The sequence below is a fragment of the Enhydra lutris genome, unplaced genomic scaffold, assembly GCF_002288905.1.
Source record: "Enhydra lutris kenyoni isolate GAN:26980312 unplaced genomic scaffold, ASM228890v2 scaffoldscaffold36, whole genome shotgun sequence".
NCBI classification, from domain to species: Eukaryota; Metazoa; Chordata; class Mammalia; order Carnivora; family Mustelidae; genus Enhydra; species Enhydra lutris.
In genome coordinates this window covers 18113299-18138658 of record NW_019154120.1, presented here as the reverse complement: position 1 = coordinate 18138658, position 25360 = coordinate 18113299, and the positions used below count along the sequence as shown (strand labels likewise).

Here is a 25360-nt window from a genome sequence, read left to right as displayed (position 1 = left end):
AGACACGCAAGGAGGAGGAGGGAGCAGAGGGAGAAAGAGAATCTCAAATAGACTCCACACTGAGCATGGGCCTGACTCGTGGCTGGATCTCATGCCCCTGATCGTGACCTGAGCCAAAAACCAAGAGGTAGATGCCTAACTGACTGCGTCACCCTGGTGACCCAGAAGTTGTGAATTCTAAATGTGGGTTTGCTAAGAAAACCGGAAATGGCCTTAAAAGGCTAAAGACATTTATAAAAGTGCATGGCATTTACGTGTGTGTGTGTGTGTGTGTGTGTGTGTGCGCATATGTACATAGAAATGCATTTTTTCCTGGCTTACATATTTGTAACAAAGGTATATACCACTTCCCTTAGCAAACAGAAGGCCAAAGACACGGTCTCTGCGCCAACTTGATAAGCCGCACCCCTATCGCAGGGGAGAGGGTTTGTCTGAGCCCGGGTGACTTAATTAGTGAAGAAAGCACTCTCCTGTCAGACAACACTCTGAGTTCAGCCTTTGGTCCTAAATGAAATGAACTTGTTGGTTTCAGCTCAATGCTTCAGGGAAGGGCAGGGGGATCACCTAATTCATTATTTGTCATGATTGGCACCTCTGTGGTACACACACCAAATTTAGATTACTCAATTCTGTCTCCTTAATCAGAAAAGCAACAGGGCAGGAAGGGGCGGTGTGTGGTACCAGAGAAACAGTGGCTGGGCGAGGCAGGCAAACGGTGAGCTGCAACGATCACTCTGAGACATCAGATCAATGGTCCCCACATTGTTTTATAGCAAGGAGGTGACCCAGTCTGGGCCAATGTGGCGTGCATTTTGAATTCCTCTCTTCACCACACAGAGCCTTAAGCCCACAAATGATGATGGGTTTGTTAGTCCATCTGTACTCATTCCTGAGAGTCCATGATAAGCAGAGAGTACAGATGGACTAACAAACCCATCCGTACTCTCTCACCATGGCGCTGGGGAGGGGAAGGATTAAGAGTTAAGGTCAGGGGCAAGCTGGAAAGTTCTCAGGCCTTGGACCTTTGTCTGTAATGGACTGGCGATAGTCATGACAGTCGGTGTTCGGGGCTGTGCCATGGGGAAAACAGTTGAGCAAACATGTTCAGGCTACAGAGTGTGCGACAGTCGCGGCGGGGAGAACAGACAGGAGACAGTGCTGGTGGTGTTTTGTTTGCTTTCAAGCACAGACCTAGAAGGATGGGGGGAAAAGGGAAAGGGAATCACGGCAAGGGGATTTTGGAAGCTGGAGGGCAGGTGGATACATGGTTAGTGATTTAGCAGACCCAAGAAAACCGACTCCTTCCCTGGCCATTATCCTAAGACAAGAACCTCGGAGGTTTACATGACAGAACCCCTAGGCGGTTCAGGATTGGTAGTACCAGGCACCTCTGGAAGTGGAGATGACGAGAGAGATTCCAGAATGAGATGGACTGAAAGAGGGACAAAGAAGTCCGATGGCCCAGGTCCCCCTACAGCAGCAGCCGACCGACCCCACGCACCCAGCGGCCGGCTGGGGGTCATGTTGCTGGGGAGGCCACACCTGGCTCTGACCTGAAGATGCCAGGTGCAGCGCTGAGCAGGTGCACGTCTCCTCCCCACACACCCGAGCATCTGCATCCCTCCAGGGAATTCTCAGCAGGTAACTAAGCACCACCCGACAACCGAGGAGAGACTCTGACAGGAGAAAGAGAGACCCAGCCAAGTAGAAGAAAACCATATGGAAGAAACAGGGAAGACGCACGAAGAAAACCTGGATGAGAGAGACCATAAAGATGGAATGTTTTGAGGCCAGAATAAGAATTTTTTAAAAATTTTCTTCCCCCTTTACTTTGCTAAGAGATGAAAAACCCAATAGACTCATTGGGGAAAAGTAACTCTCAGAAAATAGAAAGCAAAATAAATAAATAAAAATAAAAGAACATTTCAAAGGCCTAATATTCGAAGGCGCTGGCTGGGTGGCACAGTCAGTTAAGCATCCGTCTCGTGGTTTCCACTCAGGTCATAATTTCAGGGTCAAGAGATCGAGCCCTGTGTTCGGCTCAGCATAGAGTCTACTTGGGATTCTCTCCCCCTCTGCTTCTGCCCCTCCCACTCGTGCTCTCTCACTCTCTCCAATAAATAAAATCGTTATAAATAAATAAATAAATGGCTTAATACCTGAATAGTAGCAGTTTTAGAGAGAAAGCAAAACAGAAAAAAGACTTTCATGAATGAGGCAATTTTAGAAACTTTATCACAACTCAAGGGCTTGATTTCCTGGATGCAAGGGTCCTGTCAACCACCCCATGGGATGGACGCAAATTCCCAAGAAATAGCGTCATGAAATTTCAGAATAGTGGGGACAAGTTTCCGAAATAGGTCATATGTCAAGGACCAGGTATGAGAATGCTTAGGGATTCTCAGTAGCAATACGGGAACCCAGGAGTTCGAAAAACTTGGGGGGGAAGTGCTTGCTAGCCCACATTTTTCTATGGAGACTATGATTCAAGCGGGAAGATAGGTGAACAGATATTTAGATACCAAGTGTCTCAGTGAATTTCCTTTCCCCGCACCCTCACTCAGTGAACTACTGGAGGATATGCACCTCCAAACCGAGGAAGTGAACCAAGGTGGGTAACATGGGACATAGGAAATGAGATATCCGATATAGAAATAGGGTGTCCAATAGAGAAAGGCAAGGGGATAGTGAAAGATAACCCCAGGATACCTGTGCCAAGAACAGAGGGTGGTTCATTCAGACTAAAGCACACAGAGGCTCCGGAAGCTTCTATGGAAAGATGTAACTATGGCTGCCTGGTGTTCCTCACTGATCAGCACATTAGTAATGAACCATGAGGTCGAAAGAAACTTCTCAGTGTGAGAAACCCAATCATTTAATTCACCAGCAATTGCCAAGGACTAGTATAGTATTTGGACATCATGGCATCCTTTTTTTCACTAGAAGGGCTGAATGAAACATACTGATTCTCAGTTTAAAGTAGTTCAAGATCTGGAGTTTAAAACTTTATTCTGCCACTTAACTACATGTGCAGCTTTGGGCACTTTTGGCGGGGCCAGGGAGCAGGGGAGGACTTAAGGGAGAATCTTAAGCAGGCTCCACACCAAGCCCAACGCAAGACTCGATCTCACAACCCTGAGATCATGACCTGAGCCGAAATCAAGAGCCGGACGCTTAACCGACTGAGCCACCCAGGTGCCCCATTTGGGCAAGTTTTTAACCTTTTTCAGCCATTATCTCAGGGCTAACAGAAATTATCCAAAGTTATTATGAGGATTAAAGCCCAGGACTGGGCATGGCCTGACACAAGGCACTCTTGCATTAGTGGCAGCTCTCATAACTTGGAGCACTTCTCAGTACACCTTGAAAGCTAAATGGAAACACACGGAACATTTTTGTACCCATCGGCTGATATCGAACAGGCTTCACTTGCCCAAAGTTTCCAGTTTCCCCACAGGGACTAATGAGAAATAATTAAATGAGGACCTACAGTGATAATGCAAAGCTTAAGGTTGAGTTTAGAAGTAGCGGGGAGGTACTTAGTGATGGTCAACCTAGTCCTGGAAAAGCCTTGCCTGGGGAGCTTCTAAAAACCATCATGGACCCATCCCTGAAATTTGGACTCCATCTGTCTGGGATAAGGCCCAGATACCAGTGTTTTTCGGGTCTACAAGTGACTCCAGTGTGTAGGAGGTTGCTTCTGATAGAGCTGAACTGCTATATAAAGAAGAAATTACTGGGAAATGCTAGAGACGTGTAGATGCAGAGTGGGGAGGGGGACTGAGCCACAAGGGAAAAGCAGGCTGGCTAGATGGGCTGCAGGACGCGCAGAAAGAGGGAAAGTTAATACTGAAGCCCTTCAGTTCGCTGGAGTGTCAGCTCCCACGTGTCTCCAAAACCTCCAGCGGGTCTGCTGTCAAAGCCAAGAGGGTTTTGATGTAAGAATCAACTGGAAGAGCCACATCAGGAAAGAGCTGTGAGAGGAGAGTCCCATAGGAGCAGAACTCAGAACTGGGGTGTCTGTGGCTGGACACACGGCGGGTCCATGGGACACCAGATTGCAGCGACAATGACACAGTCAAGGGAAGAAAATCCTCGCGTATGGAGGTTGCTGCTCGCTATGCTCAGATTCTTGGCATCGTGTCACCACAACCTTGACAATCTTATCCCCACCTAATTCCACAGCTTTCCCTCAGTATTTAAAACTCTCGATTCATTTGCACAATTAAAATTTAGGTTAACTGGGTCTAACCTCTTCCTTAAATTCTGAACTGCCTAGATGAATCCAATTAGAGCTCATTCATTCTTGCAAGTATTTTTTATTTTAAAGATACAGGCCAAATATACTATAAATGCCTCATTTCCATCTGTCATTTCACTTAATTGAAAAACAGGATATAATCTAATGTGTTGAAAAATAAAGAAGATTATAAAACATGACTAGAACCTACACCTAATGTGAAAAAATTGTTCCTTTTCATTACCATGTGATTTTAGTAGTACCTACTAAATTTAGTAATATCTAATTTCACATATATACATCATGAAAAATAAAAAGATTTTTAAAGATGCAAAACACATGAACCAATGTAAGACTGAGGCGTTCAGCTTTAGAAAAATTAAAGCCAGCAAATAGTTTTTAACGTGTGTCCATTTATTGATTGCTGGGAATACAGCCTACTGAGAATACATGACATGCATTTTGGGAGAGAAATTAACCAAATCTGAAATGAAGCCATTCAATAAGCCTGCTGGGAGTTAATAAGGTAGCAGATTAGATCTAAAGTCACAGTGTGGGAAGAGTCAAACGGCCACATACAGTTGTCATTAAGATTCCAGCTGCAAATTCTTTTGGAACTTACTTATTCTTAATTACTTAGAAACTACCAGGAAAGAGAGAAGATCACTCTGCCTCTTTAGCTTAAACTAATGCAAAGAACAACAACAACAAAAAAAGAATTTGCTGTTATTTCAAATTGTTTAACGCAAAATTCCCATTTTTTTTAATTTCTCCACATCAATTCGTATGCTTTAGAATTATAAGCAGCTATAGGATTAGAAAAGATTAATAACCAATGCAAAACTGTCTTTGTTTGATTCCAGTATCTACCAATGAATTTCACTAATCTAGCAGATTTTTTACACCACACTGTCAATTTTCCCTCAAGATGTTTGTTATAACTTGCCTGTACAATAAAATGATATAAATTAAAGAATTCCAGTTACACTTAACAGGCGGAAAGATTAAGTTACTGGAATGTCTTAGATCATAATTAAAATCTGCTTAATGATATATGTGATACAGACGATGCAAAAATTACAACCTATAATTGGATAAAATGCTGAACTGGACTTCTGACCATAGTGTTACACGCCACATAGTTCCCCCAAACTTTGTGATGGATGGATGGTGTTCCTTAAAATGCTAACACTGATGTCACTTGATATTCACATGATTTGGATTGCTTTTCGTGGGAGAAAAAAAAAATGGCCATACACCAATGGAATAAAAAAGGGAAGATTCTGGCTTTTTGTTTTTGTTTTTTTTAAAGAGGCAGTCTGTTCCTTTCATAAACTGTATTCTTTCCTTAATGCTTCTGGAACAACCAGTTATGGCTTGCAACGCTGGACAAATCGTGGGTACAAGCATACATCTCGGATGTGATACCTATTCAGAATCCAGGTCAAGAATCGCTCTAAGCCCAAGCCATATCCTCCATGAGGACACGTGCCATATTTTCTCTGTTTAAAAAAAAAAAGAAAAGAAGGACTGCATTGAGCAAGGCCAGCAGCTGGGTTGTTTTTCAAATTAAGTCAACGTATTAGACAAAGACAAAACTAGTCACATGCCACATTACAACCATGAAACTGAATACAGCTCGTTCCCACATCAAAGTACCACACTGAATTCTCTCCTTTTAAGAATTCCAATTTATACAGAACTATTAAAATGAAAACCATTTAAAGTGTTAAAAACAAAGCACAAAACTGTTTACCTGATCTGTGTACCAGTAATAGGGAGTGGGGTCAATTCCTTCCCTTTTATAACCTGCCAGTATTTCCTCACTATCCCAGATACGCATTGAGCCTCCCACAATCTCACCGACGTTAGGCATCAACACGTCAACCTTTAAAAACAAGTAAATAAAATGCAGTTACTACCAGGCTATAGTTTCAAAGAAAATCACAATTAAACTCATAGCTAAAGGAGCACTATGGTCATGTAATACTCAAATATTCAAAGCCTATAATTTAATAAGATATGTTAAGCCCAATCAGTGGACAAAAGCCACTTCTTTAAATACTGCCATGCTAGATGTATAATGAAATATTTGCTATGAGCTCTATCTTATTCCAGTGGCAGTCCCCACCCCCTTAGAAAGCAAAATTACTAATACTATTTGAATCACAGACTGACAGATTCTGTAAGGCGGGAATCCTCAGGACATCGCTGCATATAGAAGGACTTAATCTCTACAGGAAATCGACACAGCAAGATGGGCTCATTAATGGTGTCCGTCATCAGTCTCTCAGGAGCTTCTGGGATATCCTGAGGTTAAACAAGACTTCATTAACATTTACAACTCAAAAGGCAACAAGACAGAAGCAGCTCTCACCCATAGCAGCCCTTCATGTTATTAATGTAACGTAGCAGAGACTACACACCCATCCACAACCCATACACACGGTGGAAGCAACACTTTCTTCCAAAAACAATAAAGATATTTTAACAACTTGCACGCAGTTATTAAACCAACTGCAAGAAGACCTGCTTCCCTCTACAGTAGATCTCAAGCGCCATCTGCTTGAGGAATGAAAACCCACCCAACAAACCCCCAAAAATAAAAAATTAAAAAAAAAAAAAAAACACTTGAAGCCATTATCACTGAGACTGTGTAGTTATTTTTTTCAGTAGCCAGTTTTACCAGCTCTGAAGCAAATGTGGTCCACTTAGTCCCGTGAGGTATAAGACAATCAGTGAATGCTCCAAAACATCGTTGGTCTATGCACATCCTGTGTTATTAATAACACCAATCCTTAAACTTTCTTGTTATCTGGACTTCTTGCCTGTTACAGTACATCTATATGGCTTCAATGGTGGTAAGACAGAGCCCTAAGACAAATAACCAGTGTGAAATTTCCAAGTGTAACTACACCTGGAACACTTAGCCAAGAAATGTCAAATAATGATGAACCAAGTTGATCTGCTCCTGTCTCAAAACACCCTTCAGTAACACACATATAAACTCAAGGTAATACTGAAAACTCTCGTCCCAGTATAAACCGATTGAGAGAACTCGACAAGACTCATTAATTTGTTTGCTTTAAGAACCAAAATGGGGCTCGGCAATCTGCTGGCACAGCTGTCATGAGGCCCCAGGCCCCGGAGACCCATTGGAGATGAGCGGGATGGTTCTGGTCTCTCAGCTTTTATCTGTTCTATATACCACAGTAGGATTTAACTGGGGGGAAACAATCTTACTGCAGGTTCCAAAAAGTTGGAAGATTCATCTTCCATTCATCTACTGGATGTAAAACATGGAACATTCATCTACTCTGGTGACCTCATGTGCATAGGATGACATCAGAATACGATAAATGCTGACAAGCATCAAGGGCTTTCTGAACCGTGGACCCTGCCAGGAATTTAGCTTTGAGTCCTCACAACTTTGCAAAGCAGCTGTGATCTCTGAGGAAAGAGGGTGGGGTCGCTGGCCTTCTGTCACACAGCAATAAGGACACAGGTAGGAGCTAAGCCACCTGGGTGGGGGGGAGGGGATTTCCTCCAAAGATGGGGCTCTTTTCACTCCATCACACTACTTTGCTAAGTTTTAGGTAATAACACTTCTTAAATTTTTAATACAAAACTTTGTTACTCTATACCACCAATGAATTCATGAAATGGTAAGAATAATTTATATAGGTCAAGAGTCCTGTTTGTTCTCTCTGTAAATTCCTTCTAAAAATTAAAGCTCTAAGCAGTAGCTGCTCCTCTTTTATCTGTTTAAAGTAGACTTGCAAATACTATGTGAGAAATGGTTAAATGCACTGGGAAGAGGGCTTCACAGTCTAGACCTCTAGTATGTCCGCTCAGTGTATCTGGGACGCCAGACCACCTTCCCCAGCCAGGCCTTCTCTCTTGGGTTTTGCATTTTAACCAACAACTATTTTCTTCTTTGACTCTTCTCCACATGGAGGGGCTTCAATACACTCCTTTGCGGGAGCCTTCCTTTTTGAAAGAGGCGGATACTTTCTCCAAACAAATAAAACGAATACACGCATATCAACATTTTGCATGAAATTTTAAAGCCTGAAATTTTGCATGAAATGTCTGAGGCATCGTGCCAGCCTAGAGAGCTACCCCTAGAGTAAAGTCAGGAGCATGGACTGACCACGGAAGAAGAGGAAAAAGGCAAAAGATGAGCTGCGAAGGCTACCACGGCGCTAATATTTACTGACCGCCACAGAAGCAGACTAACGCCGACTCTACATCTGTGGACTCAGTGAATCCTCAGACAGCCCCAAGGAGGGTCTGTTGTCGCCATTTTTTTGACAAGCGGCTGCCTCCTGCATTCCTGGTTCGTTCACCTCAGCAGCAATACACTTAGGCGACGCATACCTCTCCAAATTCATAGAAAGTTCCATCTTCTTTCTTTATGTTGTGTTCCTTCAGCCACACAATAGCATCTGAATAGTTCATCCGCTTAAAAGGCCGTTTGGGAGGCTTGAAGTTCTACAATAGCAAGAAAAAACAGAGTGTATATAAAGAAACCGGAACAGTAAAATTTCCGTTTTAGGGAAAACTATCCGTTGTTAGTGTAAAATGTTATTTCAGACAAGAAAACAATGAGGACATTCCTAAAAATGGAAAATATACGTGCCCTCCTCCTATGTAAAATATTATAAAATTATTGGCAGTGAAGGTGGTCAAAAGGTACAAACTTTGAGTTATAAAATAGTTCTGAGGATATAATGTGCAGCAAGGGGACTACAGCTAACAACACTCTATTTATAAATGTGAAATTTGCTAAGAGAGTAGATCTTAGAAGGCTGCAGCATAAAAAAGAACAAACTGTACCAATGTCTGGTAAGAGATATTATCTAGACTTATGATAATCATTTCATAATACATACAACTATCAAATCATGATGCTGTACACCTGAAACTAACATAATGCTATCAATTTTACCTCAAAAAATAAAAAATAAGAATATAATATGTGTATACATATGCACTTATAGCAAAGCCCGCCACGCCATTAAATCTATAAAAACCGAAGGTGAAGACATTATCTCCCCCCTTCCCCCACCAAATCATGCCTTTGCATTTCCATAAACAGCGCACCTACCGGGTTGAGGTCACGCACTATGCTCGCTGCAGGTGATTTCAAGACTCTATCTACCACGTCACAAACCAAGTCCTCCAATCGGTTCAGGAGCTCATCAAAGGTCAGGAAAGGACACTCTGCTTCCACATGAGTATATCTAAAGAACAAGACACGAGCTGGCAGCCGCTCTACTTTTCTGTAAAGTTTCTCTTAAGTAAGGATTTTAACATCGCAAAACTGCACAGAAATATAAAATTCCAGCACCGCTAACCAACTCCCCACTCAGCACATTAGCTTTATTTCAGTTTGTTTGTTTTTTTTTAAAAGATTTTATTTATTTGTCAGACAGAGACAGCAAGAGAGGGAACACAAGCAGAGGGAGTGGGAGAGGGAGAAGCAGGCCTCCCACTGAGCCCGATGCGGGGCTTGATCCCTGGACCCCGGGATCATGACCTGAGCCGAAGGCAGATGCCCAATGACCGAGCCACCAAGGTGGCCCACAGGTTAGTTTTAGAGTCCCTACCTTTCCTCCCTTAAAAAGAGTGATTTCTTGTTTATTCTTAACATATAAAGGATCAAAGAAAAGTGAAAGAAGAGAACATCACTAGCTATGGCCCAGGAGGCAAAACTTCGTACATGGCTTCCATTAATTTGTGGAATTGCCCTCCACACACTCTTAAAATATCCAATTTTTTCACACTGCCTACATAAAGACTGCTACACTAAACGTATATTCCTAAAAGTAATTTTTTAAACAAAAATAAAAAGACAATTCCGTACTCAGCCAGGTGCCTTCGTGTTCTAGACTGTTCTGCCCTGTATGACTGTGCGATACAAAACACATCTCCCAGAGCTGGAATGCAGGTCTCCAGGTACAACTGAGAGGACTGAGTCAAAAATGCCTCTTCCCCAAAATAGTCAAGCTTGAAGAGCGTGGCACCTCCTTCCACTTGGGTTTGCACTAACGTTGGAGGAGTAACCTGTTCAAATGAAAAGGGGAAGTAAGTAGAGGCCGATTGTGAGTGCCACTATTCAAGTTTTAAAACAGCCAAAAGTATTGTTTGTTTGCAAAAGATGATGAACACACACTTACTTCATAGTACCCCCTATCAAAGAAGTGATCTCGAAAGCACCGGGTGACCACGGAACGTGCTTTCAGGATCTTGGACATGTTTTCTCCCCGGATCATCATGTGTCGGTTGTTGAGCTGGACGTCCACGTCAGACTCCTCGTTAATCAAGTTATCAGCTCCTCCAGCAGGGGCCAGCCCAATCAGTTCCCAGAAGTCACAGCTCAGCTCATGGCCACCGGGGGCCTCCATTTTAGAAAGGGGGGGGGCAGGGAAAAAGGAGAGAGAAGGAAACAAAAAACTAACATTATTGGAGATTTTAATTTACGTCAAAATTGTTGGAAAGATATTTTTAGACATCATCATTATCAGCCTGCCCTTCTAGACAAAGACCTAATAATCTGATTTTATTTTGATATTTAATATTCCTTTCAGAGTAAATCCACACATGATTTTTAAACAATAGAAAAGCAAAAACTAGAAAATAAATGATAATCTTGCAACTTGGAGTAACTACTAACTGCTGTTATCATTTGATGTATCTTCCTAACCCTTCCCCATTAAGTTAAAATATCATTTTATCGACACTGAAACACTCCTTAAATGCAAAGGTTTTACTGAAAGCTGTTTCTCTTTGGAATGGATATACGATAGAAATTTAAATTCTCCCTAGTAATTCCATTAAAAGCAATTTACTTTAGAAGCCACACATCACGGAATATACAATTATCTTCGTGCCAAACCCTGGAGAGCAAGTAACATGTCATAACAACTCCGTTCTGCAAATCACATTACTTCAGTGAACTTGAATCAGATATTCATGCTTAATGTAGGTTCTTTTACATGAACTCTGGGAGACCCTCTGATATCGATATTTCTAGTCTATTAAGGAGTACTCTAGGGGCTCCCTCTGGTGGTTAATAGGTCACATTTGTTTGTTTTCTTTCCCAGCCAACAAATATAACCACAGTAATTATTTGAAAAGTAATTACCAACAAGTAACCGTTACGTGCCTGTTGGCTGGAGAAGAAACAACTCTCTGAATATCAGAATTATATTTAACTTTCTCTAAAAGAAACTTTCAAATTCTATTCAGGAAGTTTCAGATTTAGATTACTGCTCTTTCCTGAAGTTTTTGGGTAGATTTTTTTTTTTTTTAAAGATTTTATTTATTTCACAGACAGAGATCACAAGTAGGCAGAGAGGCAGGCAGAGAGAGAGGAGGAAGCAGGCTCCCCGCTGAGCAGAGAGCCCGATGTGGGGCTCAATCCCAGGACCCTGGGACCATGACCTGAGCCGAAGGCAAAGGCTTTAACCCACTGAGCCACCCAGGCGCCCCATGGGTAGATTATTTTTATTTCCAACTGGCTGAAAAGTTATAAATGCATCCACAGCAAAGTGACTGTACTACGGCCAATGAGGGTTATTTATGAATTCTATAAAGTTGGAAATCCCTTATGTTATATCATATGAGTTGTACGGTAGACGTATTTCCCTGGAAGAGGAAAAGGCATTCTAAATTTATCAAGTACATCGCATCTGTGTATTTATTCGCCAAATCCCTAAAGTACAAATCAGAACACTGGAGAACAAAGACACACTTACTCACCCAATGAGAAAATCACCCTACTCACCTGCTTGCCCTTTGGGGTCAGATTTAGCATTCCATACACTGCAACACTACTCTCCGTGGCCAAGACGACCCCATTGTAACACTGACACTATAAAAAAGATAGAAGTCGGTATTTGCTACTCACATTTACATTAAGATGTATGTTCTGATGTACAGAAAGCTAAGCAGATTACTCAAATAAAAGTTACCTGTCTAAAACTAGTAAAAGAAGATGGCCATCGATTTTTTTTAGTATTAACCAAGAATAGCTATTTTTGTGGGAGAAATATGTATGTAAACAGATATTTTACATATATACATATGCATAAATGACAGTAGCACACATCCCTTAAAAACATCTGAACAGCTCATTTTATTTTCTTTAAAATTCAGACTGCTGGGATAATAAACCATCCACCTGGGCTATGATCAACACTTGCTAAAACCGCTAGGACAGAAGTGACAGGTAGCTTTACAATGGAGGGATCAGGCTACCAACACTTCAACCCACTATCATAAAATCATAAAAAAGGCAAGAGGACATTATGTGTCTTTGATGTGAGACAATGAGAAGCGCACAGCCTTGCCCATGAAGTAGTTGTGCCAAAAAAGATATCAAACTAAGTCAAACAAAATGAAAAATCCCCCAAACCTGAATTTGGTAAGCTTGCAAGAACTACAGAGGAGAGGAACATGTTAAATGACCCCTGAGGAGGCAACCAACCAGACTCGGAGTGGAGGAGAGCCACTGGACAACGAAACGGGTTGTTTTAAACAAATGTGGTAGAAAAGACAATAGAAAGGACGAATGGTTACAGATTGAAAGAGTTTCAGAGCCACATCAGCTCAGTGCAGTACAGAGATCTCGTCTGGGTTCTCATTCAAACCAAACAACTGTAGAAAGACATTATGAATCAACTGGGAGAATTTGACTGATGTTTAGGAGTTGCCTGTTTGGGGAGGGTGTAATTAATATTAGCGTGGTTATAGCACAAATACTTTTTCTTGGAGATGCGTATGCAAGTGTATTTACATAAAATGATACGATGTCTAGGCGGGTCAGAGGGGTGAGCAGTAAACCAGAATTGGCCATTTATTAGTCAGTACTTGTTAGGGACTTAGTGTTTTTGTCCCTCCAAAATTCCTATGTTGAAATTCTAGGCCCCTGTGTGCCGGTATGAGGAAGTGGGCCCTTGGACAGGTGAACAGGGTGAGATGAGGGTTTGCTCCCCCTTCTGCTCTCCACCACGCTAGGATGCGCCAGGAAGCTGGCAGTGTGCGGCCTAGAAGAGGGCCCTCCCCGGAACATGACCATGCTGACACACCCTGAGCTCGACATCCAGCCTGCAGGACTGTGAGACAAATTCCTTCATTTATATGCCGCCCAGTCTATGACTAAAACCTTACTAAAGCCAGGTGATGAGCACATGAGGTTTCTTTATACAGGTGACTTCGAACAATTTGGGGGTTAGGGGTGCTGACCCCCTGAGCAGTCTAAAATCCACATACAACTTGATTCTTCCACAACTTAACTAATGGCCTACTGTTGACCAGAAGCCTTACTGACAACATAAAGTCAACATACACATATTTTATGTGTCAGGCGTATCATACTGTATTCTTATAATAAGTTTGAGAAAAGAAAGTCATAAAGAAGAGAAAATTCACTCATAGTATTGTAAAAAAAAAAAAAAAAAAAAAAAAAAATCCAGGCCCCAGCAGACCCATGCAGTTCAAACCCATGTTGCTCAATGTGTGCCAGAAATTTTCTCTAACAGTTTAAAAAATATATACAGATCCTAAAATTCCCAAAACTAACAATAAAGGAACTTACTGAAAAAAACAAAAACAAAAACAGATTTTCAGTGAGAAATAAGAAAAAATATTTACCAGATCATCTGACAAGACACACTGAAGATAGCCTGTGCCGTCCCGCAACACCAGAAACATTAAATTCTTTCCTAAAATGAGAAAGAAAAATGAGTCCTGACCGCTCTCAAGGCACTTAAAAGTACTTTCTCATAATTTAATCTTATAATAGGTAACTCCACGGTTAAATTGTTATGAGTTCAGACCTCCCGCGTGGCCCCCTTCCTCTCAAGTGGCCACTGGAGACGTCACTACTCAGTGTCTGCACGGCGTTCCACCTTCTTCCCCGTATCCACATCCTATGTGAGCCTCATGACCCACGTGATCATGGGAAAGCAAGACTGTCAGAAACTTGACACAAGGGATTGTGTCTCCCTCACCACTGAATCCCCTGCAAGGCCTAGCATAGGGCTGTGCACTCAACGGGAGGCAGATAAACATTGCTGCCCAGGGACGCCTGGGCGGCTCAGTCAGTTAAGCAGCTGCCTTCAGCTCAGGTCATGATCCCAGGGTCCTAGGATCGAGCCCCGCATTAGGCTCCTTGCTTGGCAGGGAGTCTACTTCTCCCTCTGCCTCTGCCTGCTGTTCCCGCTGCTTGTGTGCACATGCTCTCTCTCTGTTAAGTAAATAAATAAAATCTTTAAAGAAAAAAAAAAAAAAATATATATATATATATTGCTGCCCAGAATCCCTTTTCATTTATGCCCCATCTCTTTTTATGAAGGATGTGTAACTACTTATAATAAAATACATGTAATAAAATAATAGAGCAAGCAAAAAGTCAGGACTGAGAAAAGTAGAATGCAAATACACTAATTATAAAAGCCAACACTACTGCCGGGAATGAATTTCAGAGTTGGCTCTGCCCTTCCTGTAACACATCCCTTTCATTAAATAATTAAATTCAGCTAGACAAATATTTACTGTATACTCCTGATCTCTGTGATTGCTTCCAGTTAAATAGCACTTAAATAATTTTTAAACTTGTAATAACAAATTTAGGATGTAATTCACTATCTTCTTTTATAAACTAGCACCCCAAACTAGAAATATCCCCCACCTAGGCAAATGTTTTTATGTTCCTCTTCATCTAGACCAGGGATGTTTAAAATTAAAGAGAGACGAAAGAAAAGCTCCACCATTTACCTTGCCTACGCAGCCTGTGGACCCAGCCAAACACCTTTACTCTTTGGCCTTTGTATCCTCCTAGGGCATGAATCTTCACCTGCGAAATTGAAGTCAATAACGTTCGACCGATCATGTTATTTATTACGTATCAGCTTCTCCACTAATGCTAGATGGACGGCGGTAAAGTGTTACAAATTCACAAATGATGCAAAATGACAATCATTCTACAATAAACCATATTGGAGTGGTTAAAAAAAAAAAAAATCCACATCTTTCTCTTAGTGCAAAACTGACACTGAGAACCATCTGGAATTTCAGATACTGCTATATAAAATCAGTGAATAAATGAATTCATAAGAGCAACAAGTCTGCGTGAAGCCCCTCCTGCCCTCACAGTTCCTCCCGACACACAAGGGAGAAGCTAGCCAAGGCTAGATATTGGTTTGGAGGAGGAAGGACAGAGGAGTACAGGAAGGGAAGGGTGAAAGTAGCCAAGACACCTTCATCACTAAGGACATAGGAAAAAGACGACCACCCATGAGCAGTAAGAACTATTTGAAATCTAAGCATGGCCACTCACAGCCCAACATCTGTTCTAAGAAAAAATGCAGAGGAATCCAAGTCACAAAATCACAGAACATTTTATCTATTTAAAAATCCATGAAAATCATGGATTTTGACCTCCTCATTTTACAGTGAGGAAATGGACACGTAGGGAGGGCGACAGTTAGCTGGCTTTTAGGCGGGACAGGAATCGTTCAACAAGTAATTACTAAACTTTATGATAAAGTGAACCCCCAAAGGACCAGGTTCATAACTTTAAAATGTTATTTTCTCTCTATCCCTTCTAAAAGGAAAGGAAGGGCGAACAGTGTCAAGGAGCACACCAGCCGGCCCGGCCCTCGGACACAGAACCGACAGTCTGACAGGGTGTGACAGCGATACTTGGGACGGTATGTGTCACACTCACACATTTTGGCTCAGGAAGATTTGGATCGTTTTTAATGGTAATCTTCTTTGCTTCTTCCAGGTTCTTTTCCCTCCGCAAATTGTCTTCTGCCTAATTTTTAACAATAAAGCAGTCTGTTAACACAAGGTTTCCAGTATTCTAACTTAAAAAACATTCACAGCGGCAAAATCATTGCTTACCTCTTTCTTTTCCCGGGATTCACTCTTCATTTGTTCCCTATGCCACATTTTTTTAATGTTTTTCATCTGTGATTTAGAAATAACATCCCACCTCTGGAGAGAAAAAGAGATATTTATTTTTTCCAGAATCTCTATGTTATGATGAAAATTTAATTTACAAAATATAATTCGGTAGAGTTTTTGGCTCATCCTACCTCATTTTCTTTTTGTGAATCTATGTAAATGGTCGGAAACGGTTCTTTTCCTACTGTCATCAGAGCCTTGAGTGGGAAGGGAGAAAAAGAAAATTTAATATTGTACCATATCTGACATCAAAATAACATCCTAATTATGAGGTAACTTCAACCATCTAGAACACCATCAAGAGCCAAGAAGAGGGATGCCTGGGTGGCTCAGTCAGTTAAGGGTCTGCCTTCAGCTCAGGTCATGATTCCTGGGTCCTTGCTCAGCAGGGAGCCTGCTTCTCTATCTTCCTGCCACTCCCCCTGCTTGTGCTCTGTTTCTCTCTCTCTCTCTGACAAATAAATAAATAAAACCTTAAAAAAAAAAAAAAGAGCCAAGAAAAAAACATAAACCCCAACGGCCAAAAGTGAACACTGAAAGAATGACTGGTCGGACATACTAAGAAAACTTTGCTTAAAGCAGAAGCCACCCAGTCCTTTCACAAACAATTCTAGCACATGCGGCTACACAATACAGTTGATCCCTGAACACGGTTTTAAACTGCGTGGATCCACTTACATGCAGATTTTTTCCCACAGATACATTACAGTGCTGTAAATACATTTTATTCTCCTTATGATTTTTAGCATGTGCTGTTTTCTAGTTTACTTCTTTGTAAAAATACAGTACAGAATACACATAACATTTAGAATATGTGTTGACTGTTTCTGCTATTGGTTTACGTTACTGGTATGTTATGGGCTTCTGGTCAACTGTAGGCTATCGGTATTTCAGTTTTAAGGAAGTTGAAAGCTGTATGCAGACTTTTGACTCTGCAGGGGTCAGTGCCCCTAACCCCGTGTTGTCCAACGGTTGAGTGTATACAGTTTCCCGGTACAAGTAGACTAGAAGCAGCGGATTTCCAGCGGCTGCAGGGACCGGCAGGAAGTATACTAACACCAGAGGAGAGACAACTGAGAGTAAAAATCAACTGCAGATCACACCTAAATGGCTCTTCTTCATTAAGAAATCAGGGAAGTTGTTTCTGAAACTCTTTCAGAAACAAAAGTAATGGTTAAGAACATAAAAGGCTAAGCTTCATTTAATTTGAAAAATTCCTATATGTAGAATACCTCTTTTCATAAATACGAGGACATGTCAGGGGTTGCTGTGCCATTTATATTTTATAGTTTGTATTACTTGATTAAGTCAGCCAAGAAATGTAATAAATTAATCTCTCTGGTTCTATGATCTGAAGCTTGTGGAAACAAAAGGTCTAGTTCCAGACCTGGAAAATACTTTTCATCTTCTTTTAACACTAACCCCAACTCAATGATCACCGCAAAGGAGGGAACCTGGATCTCTTAAAAACATCTAAGAGAGGAAAAAAAAAAAAAAAAAACAACATCTAAGAGAGGGGTGCCTGGGTGGCTCAGTGGGTTAAGCCTCTGCCTTCCACTCAAGTCATGATCCCAGGGTCCTGGGATAGAGCCCCACATCGGGCTCTCTGCTCAGCAGGGAGCCTGCTTCCCCTCTACCTCTCTGCCTACTTGTGATCTCTGTCAAATAAATAAATAAAATCTTAAAAAAAAAAAATATAAGAGAGTTCTTCTTTTAATAACTACACTTGAGAGGTGCCTGGGTGGCTCAGTTGGTTAAACAACTGACCGCCTTGGGCTCAGGTCATGATCCTGGAATCCCAGCATTGAGTCCCCACATGCTTCTCCCTATGATCCCCTCCCTCCCCACTCTCTCTCACTCATTCTCTCTCTCTCAAATAAATAAATAAAATCTTTTTTTAAAAAATTACATTTGGTAGAGATGTTTGTAAATCACTAAGAATTTGCTACCTGAAACTCTCTATTGATCCCTCCTTTTTTTAATCACTGAAATTAAGAGTTAGAAGCCAAACTATAATTCCCCAAATGAGAACAGCACACTTTGCTAATAGTGACATTTTGCAAACATTCTCCTAAATGTTTGGGGAGCCATAGGAATCACCTCAACAACTGGAAATGAGAGAAAGATTTCCTTCCAAAAATTGAAAAGCAAGACTCAGCTTCCCCAAGTCTCACTAAGTTCATGCCCAGATTTCTTCTTTTTTTAAAAAGATTTTATTTACTTATTTGACGGAGATTGAGAGAGAGAGAGAGCGAGAGCAAGCACAAGCAGGGAAGTGGCAGGCAGAGGGAGAGGGAGAAGCAGGCTCCCCACTGGGTAGAGAGCCTGAAACACAGGGGAGGGGACGGGACTGGATCCCAGGACCCTGGGATCATGACCTGAGCTGAAGGCAGACACTTAACCAAGTGAGCCAGCCAGGCGCTCCTACCCAGATTTCTTCTAAATGGACTCCTAAGAGGCCTCTTGGTGAATTTACCACTAGAATCCAGATGTGATCCTGAGCCTTGAGACTCAAAGACTTAACTGATATCCATACACTAAGAACAGACTCATCTCTCGGAGCAGACACTCAGTAACTCATGAGTCTGGAATGCTAATTTACTAATATACTATTACTTCTCAGGATCTAAAATCCTCAAGTGAATTTAGCATATTCTCTCAGCAGGATACGGAAAAAAAGAAGACACATGTTGGGGCCCCTGGGTGGCTCAGTGGGTTAAAGCCTCTGCCTTCGGCTCAGGTCATGATCCCAGGGTCCTGGGATCGAGCCCCGCATCGGGCTCCCTGCTCAGCGGGGAGCCTGCTTCCTCCTCTCTCTCTCTGCCTGCCTCTCTGCCTACTTGTGATCTCTGTCTGTCAAATAAATAAACAAAAATTAAAAAAAAAAAAAAAGAAGACACATGTTAAAAATGTTCAAATATAAGTTTAGACTTATTCACCCAACTTTTACAGCTACACAGCTGTATACATTCCTCATTTTCTCTTTTCTGAAAATTCTCTCCAAAATCTAGTGCCTGAGATACAGTTATTGACAAGTCAGATATTAACAGACACTAGTCATTAATAAATGTAGTCATTTTCTGAATGAGAAGAAATACTACCTTTAAGCCCGTTTTAAAAGGTTTCTCCTTGGTTCCATCACCTGTAGCATCATTTCCCTCTCGATCTGAGACATAGAGCTCTGCTGTTTTACAAAAGGAGAATGAGTTATTCATTTGGGCCAGTAATTATTAGTCATTTCATACTGTAATGACTTCATGCATTCTTTATCTTTGTGAACAGAACAAGCATCTGATTAGTAAAAATTACCACGGCCCAAAAGAAATTATATCACGATTCTTTCCCACGCCTCTAATTCAGTGACCTCTATCCCATAAAAACATACTAGCTACAAATCTAGCTTTTCAAAATGAACTTTGATGATTTTAATTTGTGATACTGCTGCTAGCTCCTTGATGAAGGCTTTGAAGTTGGCCAGACCAGACTGGAATGTTGGATGTTGTACCTTAAAAGCCAGGATGACTCCGGGGAATTTCACTTAACCCATCTGAGCTTATTTGTCTAGGAAATGAGGGGGAAAAAACAATACCCATCTTGAAGGGCTGTACTGAGGACGTAATGAAGTAACAAGTACCAATCAGCTATCCCAGTGAGAGTGCACCGATGTCAAATAAATACCGCTTCCTTCTGATCTTTAAAGGAAATGAAGCTCTGAGCTTAACGAATTGCACAAGACCTTACAACTAATTAAGTGTGAACACCAACATCAATCCTGGTCCCTTTTTTCCTTTTTCTATTGCACCACACGGTCTCCCCGGAAATCTCAATATAAATGAGGCTGTGTGAAAGCGAATTAGAATTCAAGAGTCCCTTCCGGACGATCACTTCGAAGAGCTTACATATTTGGGGGTACTCTGACGTCTTATAGTGCCTCGCGGTGGCTAAGTCTCAGCTGAATCACCACACTGTTTGCAGGGGGGCAGGGCGAGAAGTGGCCGCCATCCCAGTTGCCGGACAGGGTAGGGGTGCCCGAGGGGGCCACGAGGGGGGACCGGCCCCGCCCAGCGAGTCGCGGTCCAGCAGGGGTCCAGGCTCCTCCCTCCCCCACCCAATCCCCCACCCCCCCGGCTTCAATCTTTCCGGTACAAATATCAGTGGACCGCCCACTCGAAGCCAGGCCATCTGCCGCAACTCGGTTCCTGGCCCATGTAGGGTTCCCGCTCCACTTACACAGCCTGGGATCCCCGGGCTTCACTCACCTAGTACCATCCCGGCGGTCGGCCCGGTCACCTCCAAGGACATCGTCTCCAACACTCTGCCGCCTTGTCACCCCAACGTGCACCGGCGGCTTCCTCGACTAGGACGTTGCATCAGAACGTCATGCATAGGTCGCCCCAGTGAGTCACCCGAGCGTCGCGGAGCCATTGGTTACAGGAGGATAGGATAAGTGGGCGGGTGTCGCTACTGCAGCCATCTTTGAGCCGGGCAGAGGCAACTTCCGGGTCCGCCGCTCCGCCCCGGCGCGCTCGGGCTTTCCCGGTCCCGGCTACCCCGGACTCCCTGGCCGCCTAGACCCACTAGGGGCCGCAGTCTTCTCTGCCTTCGGTCCCCACCTTCCTACTTCTTCTACTGAATTGTCCAGTTTCTCCCCCAGCTGTAGGTGCGCTGGGGCCCTTTTGGAAACTAGACCAATTTCGTTCCTTAGCCCCAAATGTTGGAATGCTTGTGGAATTAATGTCATCATCAAGTGTATTGAGCACCGGCCACGAGGAGGGGTGGGAGAGGGTGTTAGGGGTGTGAGAGTAGTCCTATCTCACGTGCATTGCCTGTTGTGAAATATCAAGGCCATTTAATTTTGCAACCTAAGTGGATGACCATGTAGTACTTCTGTATTTATGATTCGGATTATTGATACTTTTATTTAAAGTTATAAGGATCGCTATTAGGGAGGCTGTAATAATGTTGTGAGAAAAACTAGGGCTTCAAACCCGCTTGGAATTCTGGTTCAGCCTTTTACTAACTGTGCTTTGGGAAGAAGTTCCCAACCTAAGCTAATTTCCCTGTTTGTGAAGGATGATGTAAATTCACTGCCCAGCCATAATAGATGCTAAATAAAGGGTAGCTAAAATTATCATTCTTTGTTGAGTGAAATACCAGAGTTTGTCTTTGAGTGGAAGGAAAACTTATTTGCATTACGAGAGAAACTAAAAATAATTCCAAACATAAGTTCAGACTCTGGAGAATATGAAACAAATACTTTTCTTCAAGAGTATGTCATCCAGTTTCATGGACTTCCCCCTTTCCCTCTTCGCTAACTTTTTGTGTTTGCCCACACATATAATCATTATCTGTTGCTGCAAAGCAAACCCCAAAGCAAATTAGAGCTTTGGAGCTTAAGACAATGAACATTCATTATTTCACAGTTTCTGAAAGTGAGGAAACCCCGGGGTGGCTTCATTGGGGATTGGGTCTCCAGGTCTCCTGAATCAAGCTTGCCGGGGTCGCAGTCTTCTGAAGCTTGGCTAGGTGAGGATCCGCTACCAGGCTCACTCATGGAGCTGCTGGCAGAAGGCCTAGGTTCTTTGCAGGATGGGCTCCCCATAGTGCTTCTAATGACGGGACAGCTGACATTTCCAAAAGCAAGTGATGAGAGAGAGAGAGAAAGCTGTATTAGTTACCTATTGCTGTATAATAAATTACCCCCAAACTTCAAACAACATTTGGCTTCTCGCGTTGTCTGTGGACCAGTAATTTGGGTCTCTCAAAAGGTGACAATCCAGGTGCAGGCATCATATTTTAAGACTCTGAAGTCTCACCTGGGATGCATCCTCTATCACTCTCACTCAGCTGAGTGCCTGGCTCAATTCTTTGCCACGGGGGCCTCGCCATCAGGCAGCGGGCTTCATCAGAGCAGGCAAACAAGACGGAAGCCACAGTCATTTGTAACCTATCCTTAGAAGTGACATCCCTAACCTTCATCATATGCTGCTTTATTGGAATCCTGTCACCTGGTCCAGCCTACACTCAAAGAAAGGGTTTTACACCAGCGCATGCCTATTAGGAGGTGAGGTCAATGTGGCCATCTTAGAAAGCTGCCTTCCCAAACTGCGGTGCCTCTTGTCACCTGATTAGTGAGGTGACATTTCATCATTTCTACTTACTGTTTTGGTCACATGGACCAACCCTCGTACAACACGGGAGAGGACTACACAGGGGTGAAGACCACGAGGTGAGGCTCAGCGGAAACCATCCTAGGGGCTGCCTGCCATCAGCAGGATGAAGTTCTTCTTTTCACTGTGCCCCGGGCCCCCAGAGGCTGACTGATCATCAACGTACTGGCTTCTGGTCAGATACAGCTAGAGGGGAGCACAGGCAGGAGAGCAAGAGGGAGGACAGTAAGCTTGGGGTATTTATTCGCCCAGCTGCCTTGCCGCAAGTTAGCTGCATCTGGCTCCAGTCGGGTGGCACTAAGAAACCGTCACCTGGACTGCCCTTCATGCACTGTTTGGCTGACAGTCTCAAGGAAGCAGAACTTTCCTCGCAGTGTCACTTAAAGGAGTCACTTCCAAGAACAAACTGAATGAAATGAAATGAAAATGAATGGCATTGCTCTTCTGTCTCCTCATCTGACTCTGGCCAGCTGGGGCCGCCCCCTTCTCGTGGTCCTCGACTGTCGGTCTTGGCGCCCACTCAGGGTTGTCCCAGTCTGGGCTGACTCCTACTTCTCTCCAGTCTCTAGATGCGAGTCGCAGTCTTAAAACTGTGATGGCCCGCATGGGCCACCGTAGCCGACAGCCTGTTTGAACTCAGGGCGCGCGACGCAGGCGCCGCCATGTCGTCTCCGGGCATTTCCGCCTCTCGCTCACCTGGTCCTGCCTCGTGGCTCCACCCTTTACCTCCAGGTGTGGGAGGACGCTCCGGTACCGGCCCTGGCCGCGGGAGCGCTGCCTTCAGGGGACTATCTCGGAGCAAACCCCCAAGTGTCTATAGTGTACTCTTGTGCACCTAGCGATATGCTCCTCAAAAGAGTCTCGGGAGAGGGAAGAGGCAAACATCACTGTAAGCACCTTTGAGGCTCCTTTACCTGTCCTCAAGCCGGGAACGGCGGCAGGGTGGGGGAGGGGAGGCCCAGAGTTTTGGTAATTAGCGAGTGGTCGAGCAATCCAAAAATCTCAGTCCTGTTTAAAACTGGCTCGAAACTGCAAAGAAAAAGTGGGAGTGATTACGATGAAACTTCAGTTTAAGCAATTGTAACTTTCCTTTTGTTGTAAAGTTTAAGCGCTTAGGTTTGCTCGTTCGTTTATTTCCGTGATTTCCAGGCTTCATGTTTGTGAACTGCTCGTTTATAAGCACCGAATCTATACTCTCTCCCTTAAAAAAGAGGAAAAAAAAAAAAAAGTAAAAGTCATTCTAAAGTTCTGCTAGATGCTTTCCTGTAAGGAGGTGAATGATGAAAACTCTGCAGTGGGGGCTCTAAAACCATAGGATACATACAGAGGATACCAGACTCTTACGTTCTGCTTCAGTGACCCTGACCCGGTTCCTTCACATCCCTGAGCCACAGATTTTTCCACCTTAAAATGATAATCTGGAGGGGCGCCTGGGTGGCTCAGTGGGTTAAAGCCTCTGCCTTCGGCTCAGGTCATGATCCCCGGGTCCTGGGATCGAGTCCCGCGCCGGGCTCTCTGCTTCGTCGGGGAGCCTGCTTCCTCTCTCTCTCTCTGCCTGCATCTCTCCTACTTGTGATCTCTGTCTGTCAAATAAATGAATAAAATCTTTTAAAAAAAATGATAATCTGGAAAGGTTGTTAGGAGATCAAGTATACAGAATGCCTAGTATATGGTTGGCATCCAGTAAGCCTTCTGTGTTAGGCTAGAAATGGTATTAATAATTACTGTTAATCTCTTGTTTCATGATTCTGCGCGATTCAAATCTTCAAGCCTTGGACCAAATGCTGAGGCTTTCCCGCGGACCTGCCCCATTTCCACATTCACTCCCTCCCTCTTCATTTCCTGAAAGTCTCAGGAATTCAGGATTCAGCATGTCTCCGAATCTGCAGACCCTTCTCACTGCCCCACTTCTCAGCAAATGACTTGTTTCTTGCTTCAGGCTGTTAAATAGGCGCTGTCTGCTTGTCCTCCCTCAAACTTCCCTATTCAACACCTATGCTGTCCTTCTAGGACAATGGATTAGTGTCCTCTCTCCTGACAACTCCTCTGCAGGTCTCCCAGGTCTCCACAGCTCCCCAAGCTAATCTCCATTCCAGCCCAAGAGAATACTTAAAAAATATAAACCCAACCATTTTATTTTCCGTTGGCAACCTTCCATGATTTCCTTTTGCTCTCAGGATCCCCACCATGTACCCATGCAGACTCACCAGGCTGAGTATGGTCCAGCCTACCGTTTCTTCCTAAAAGTACAGTTAGCATCAGCTTGGGCTAGTTTCTTCACTGATTGTCTTGGGTATGATGGGAACTTGGGATAGCCTTTAAAAAAGGTGAAGACAGGGGTGCTTGGGTGGCTTAGTGGCTTAAGCCTCTGCCCTCAGCTCAGGTCATGATCTCTGGGTCCTGGGATGGAGCCCTTGGGCTCTCTGCTCAGCAGGAGCCTGCTTCCCCATCTCTCTCTGCCTGCCTCTCTGTCTACTTGTGATCTCTCTGTCAAATAAATAAATAAAATCCCTAAAAAAAACTTTTTTAAAAAAATGGATGTTGAATTTTATCAAATGCTCTTTTTCATCTACTGGGATGATTGTATGATTTTCATCATTTATTTTGTTAATGTGCTATATCACATTGATTTGTGGGTGCTGTATCACCTTTGCGTCCCTACAATAAATCCCGCCTGACCATTGTGTATAGCGCTTTTAATGTGTTCTTGAATTTTGTTTGCCTATATTTTATTGAGGATTTTTGCATCTATGTTCATCAAGTATATTGACTTGTAATTTTCTCTTCTTGTAGTATAGTCCTTTGGCTTGCTATCAGGGTAATGCTGGCCTCAAAAAATGAATGTGGAAGTATTCTTTCTCTTCTGATTTTTGAAAGAGTTTTAGAAGGATTGGCATTATTTGGTAGAATTCACCAGTGAAGCTCTCTGGTCTTGGACTTTTGTTGGTTGGGAGGTTTTTTGATTACTGCT

At 43.1% G+C, this 25360-nt stretch overlaps 1 protein-coding gene across 1 annotated transcript; it reads right to left on the bottom strand.

Moving 5' to 3' along the window:
- Positions 1–4633: 4633 nt before the first annotated feature.
- LOC111154266 (asparaginyl-tRNA synthetase) lies at positions 4634–20591 on the bottom strand. Its single transcript, XM_022513775.1, has 15 exons — positions 20479–20591; positions 19321–19403; positions 16351–16416; positions 16157–16249; positions 15978–16067; positions 15026–15104; positions 13901–13971; positions 12033–12119; positions 10423–10644; positions 10110–10309; positions 9351–9486; positions 8621–8734; positions 6419–6550; positions 5997–6128; positions 4634–5742 (listed from the first exon to the last, which is right to left on the bottom strand). Exons 1-15 carry the CDS (start codon positions 20519–20521, stop codon positions 5611–5613), a joined length of 1680 nt encoding a protein of 559 aa, XP_022369483.1. The 5' UTR covers positions 20522–20591; the 3' UTR covers positions 4634–5610.
- Positions 20592–25360: the final 4769 nt, after the last annotated feature.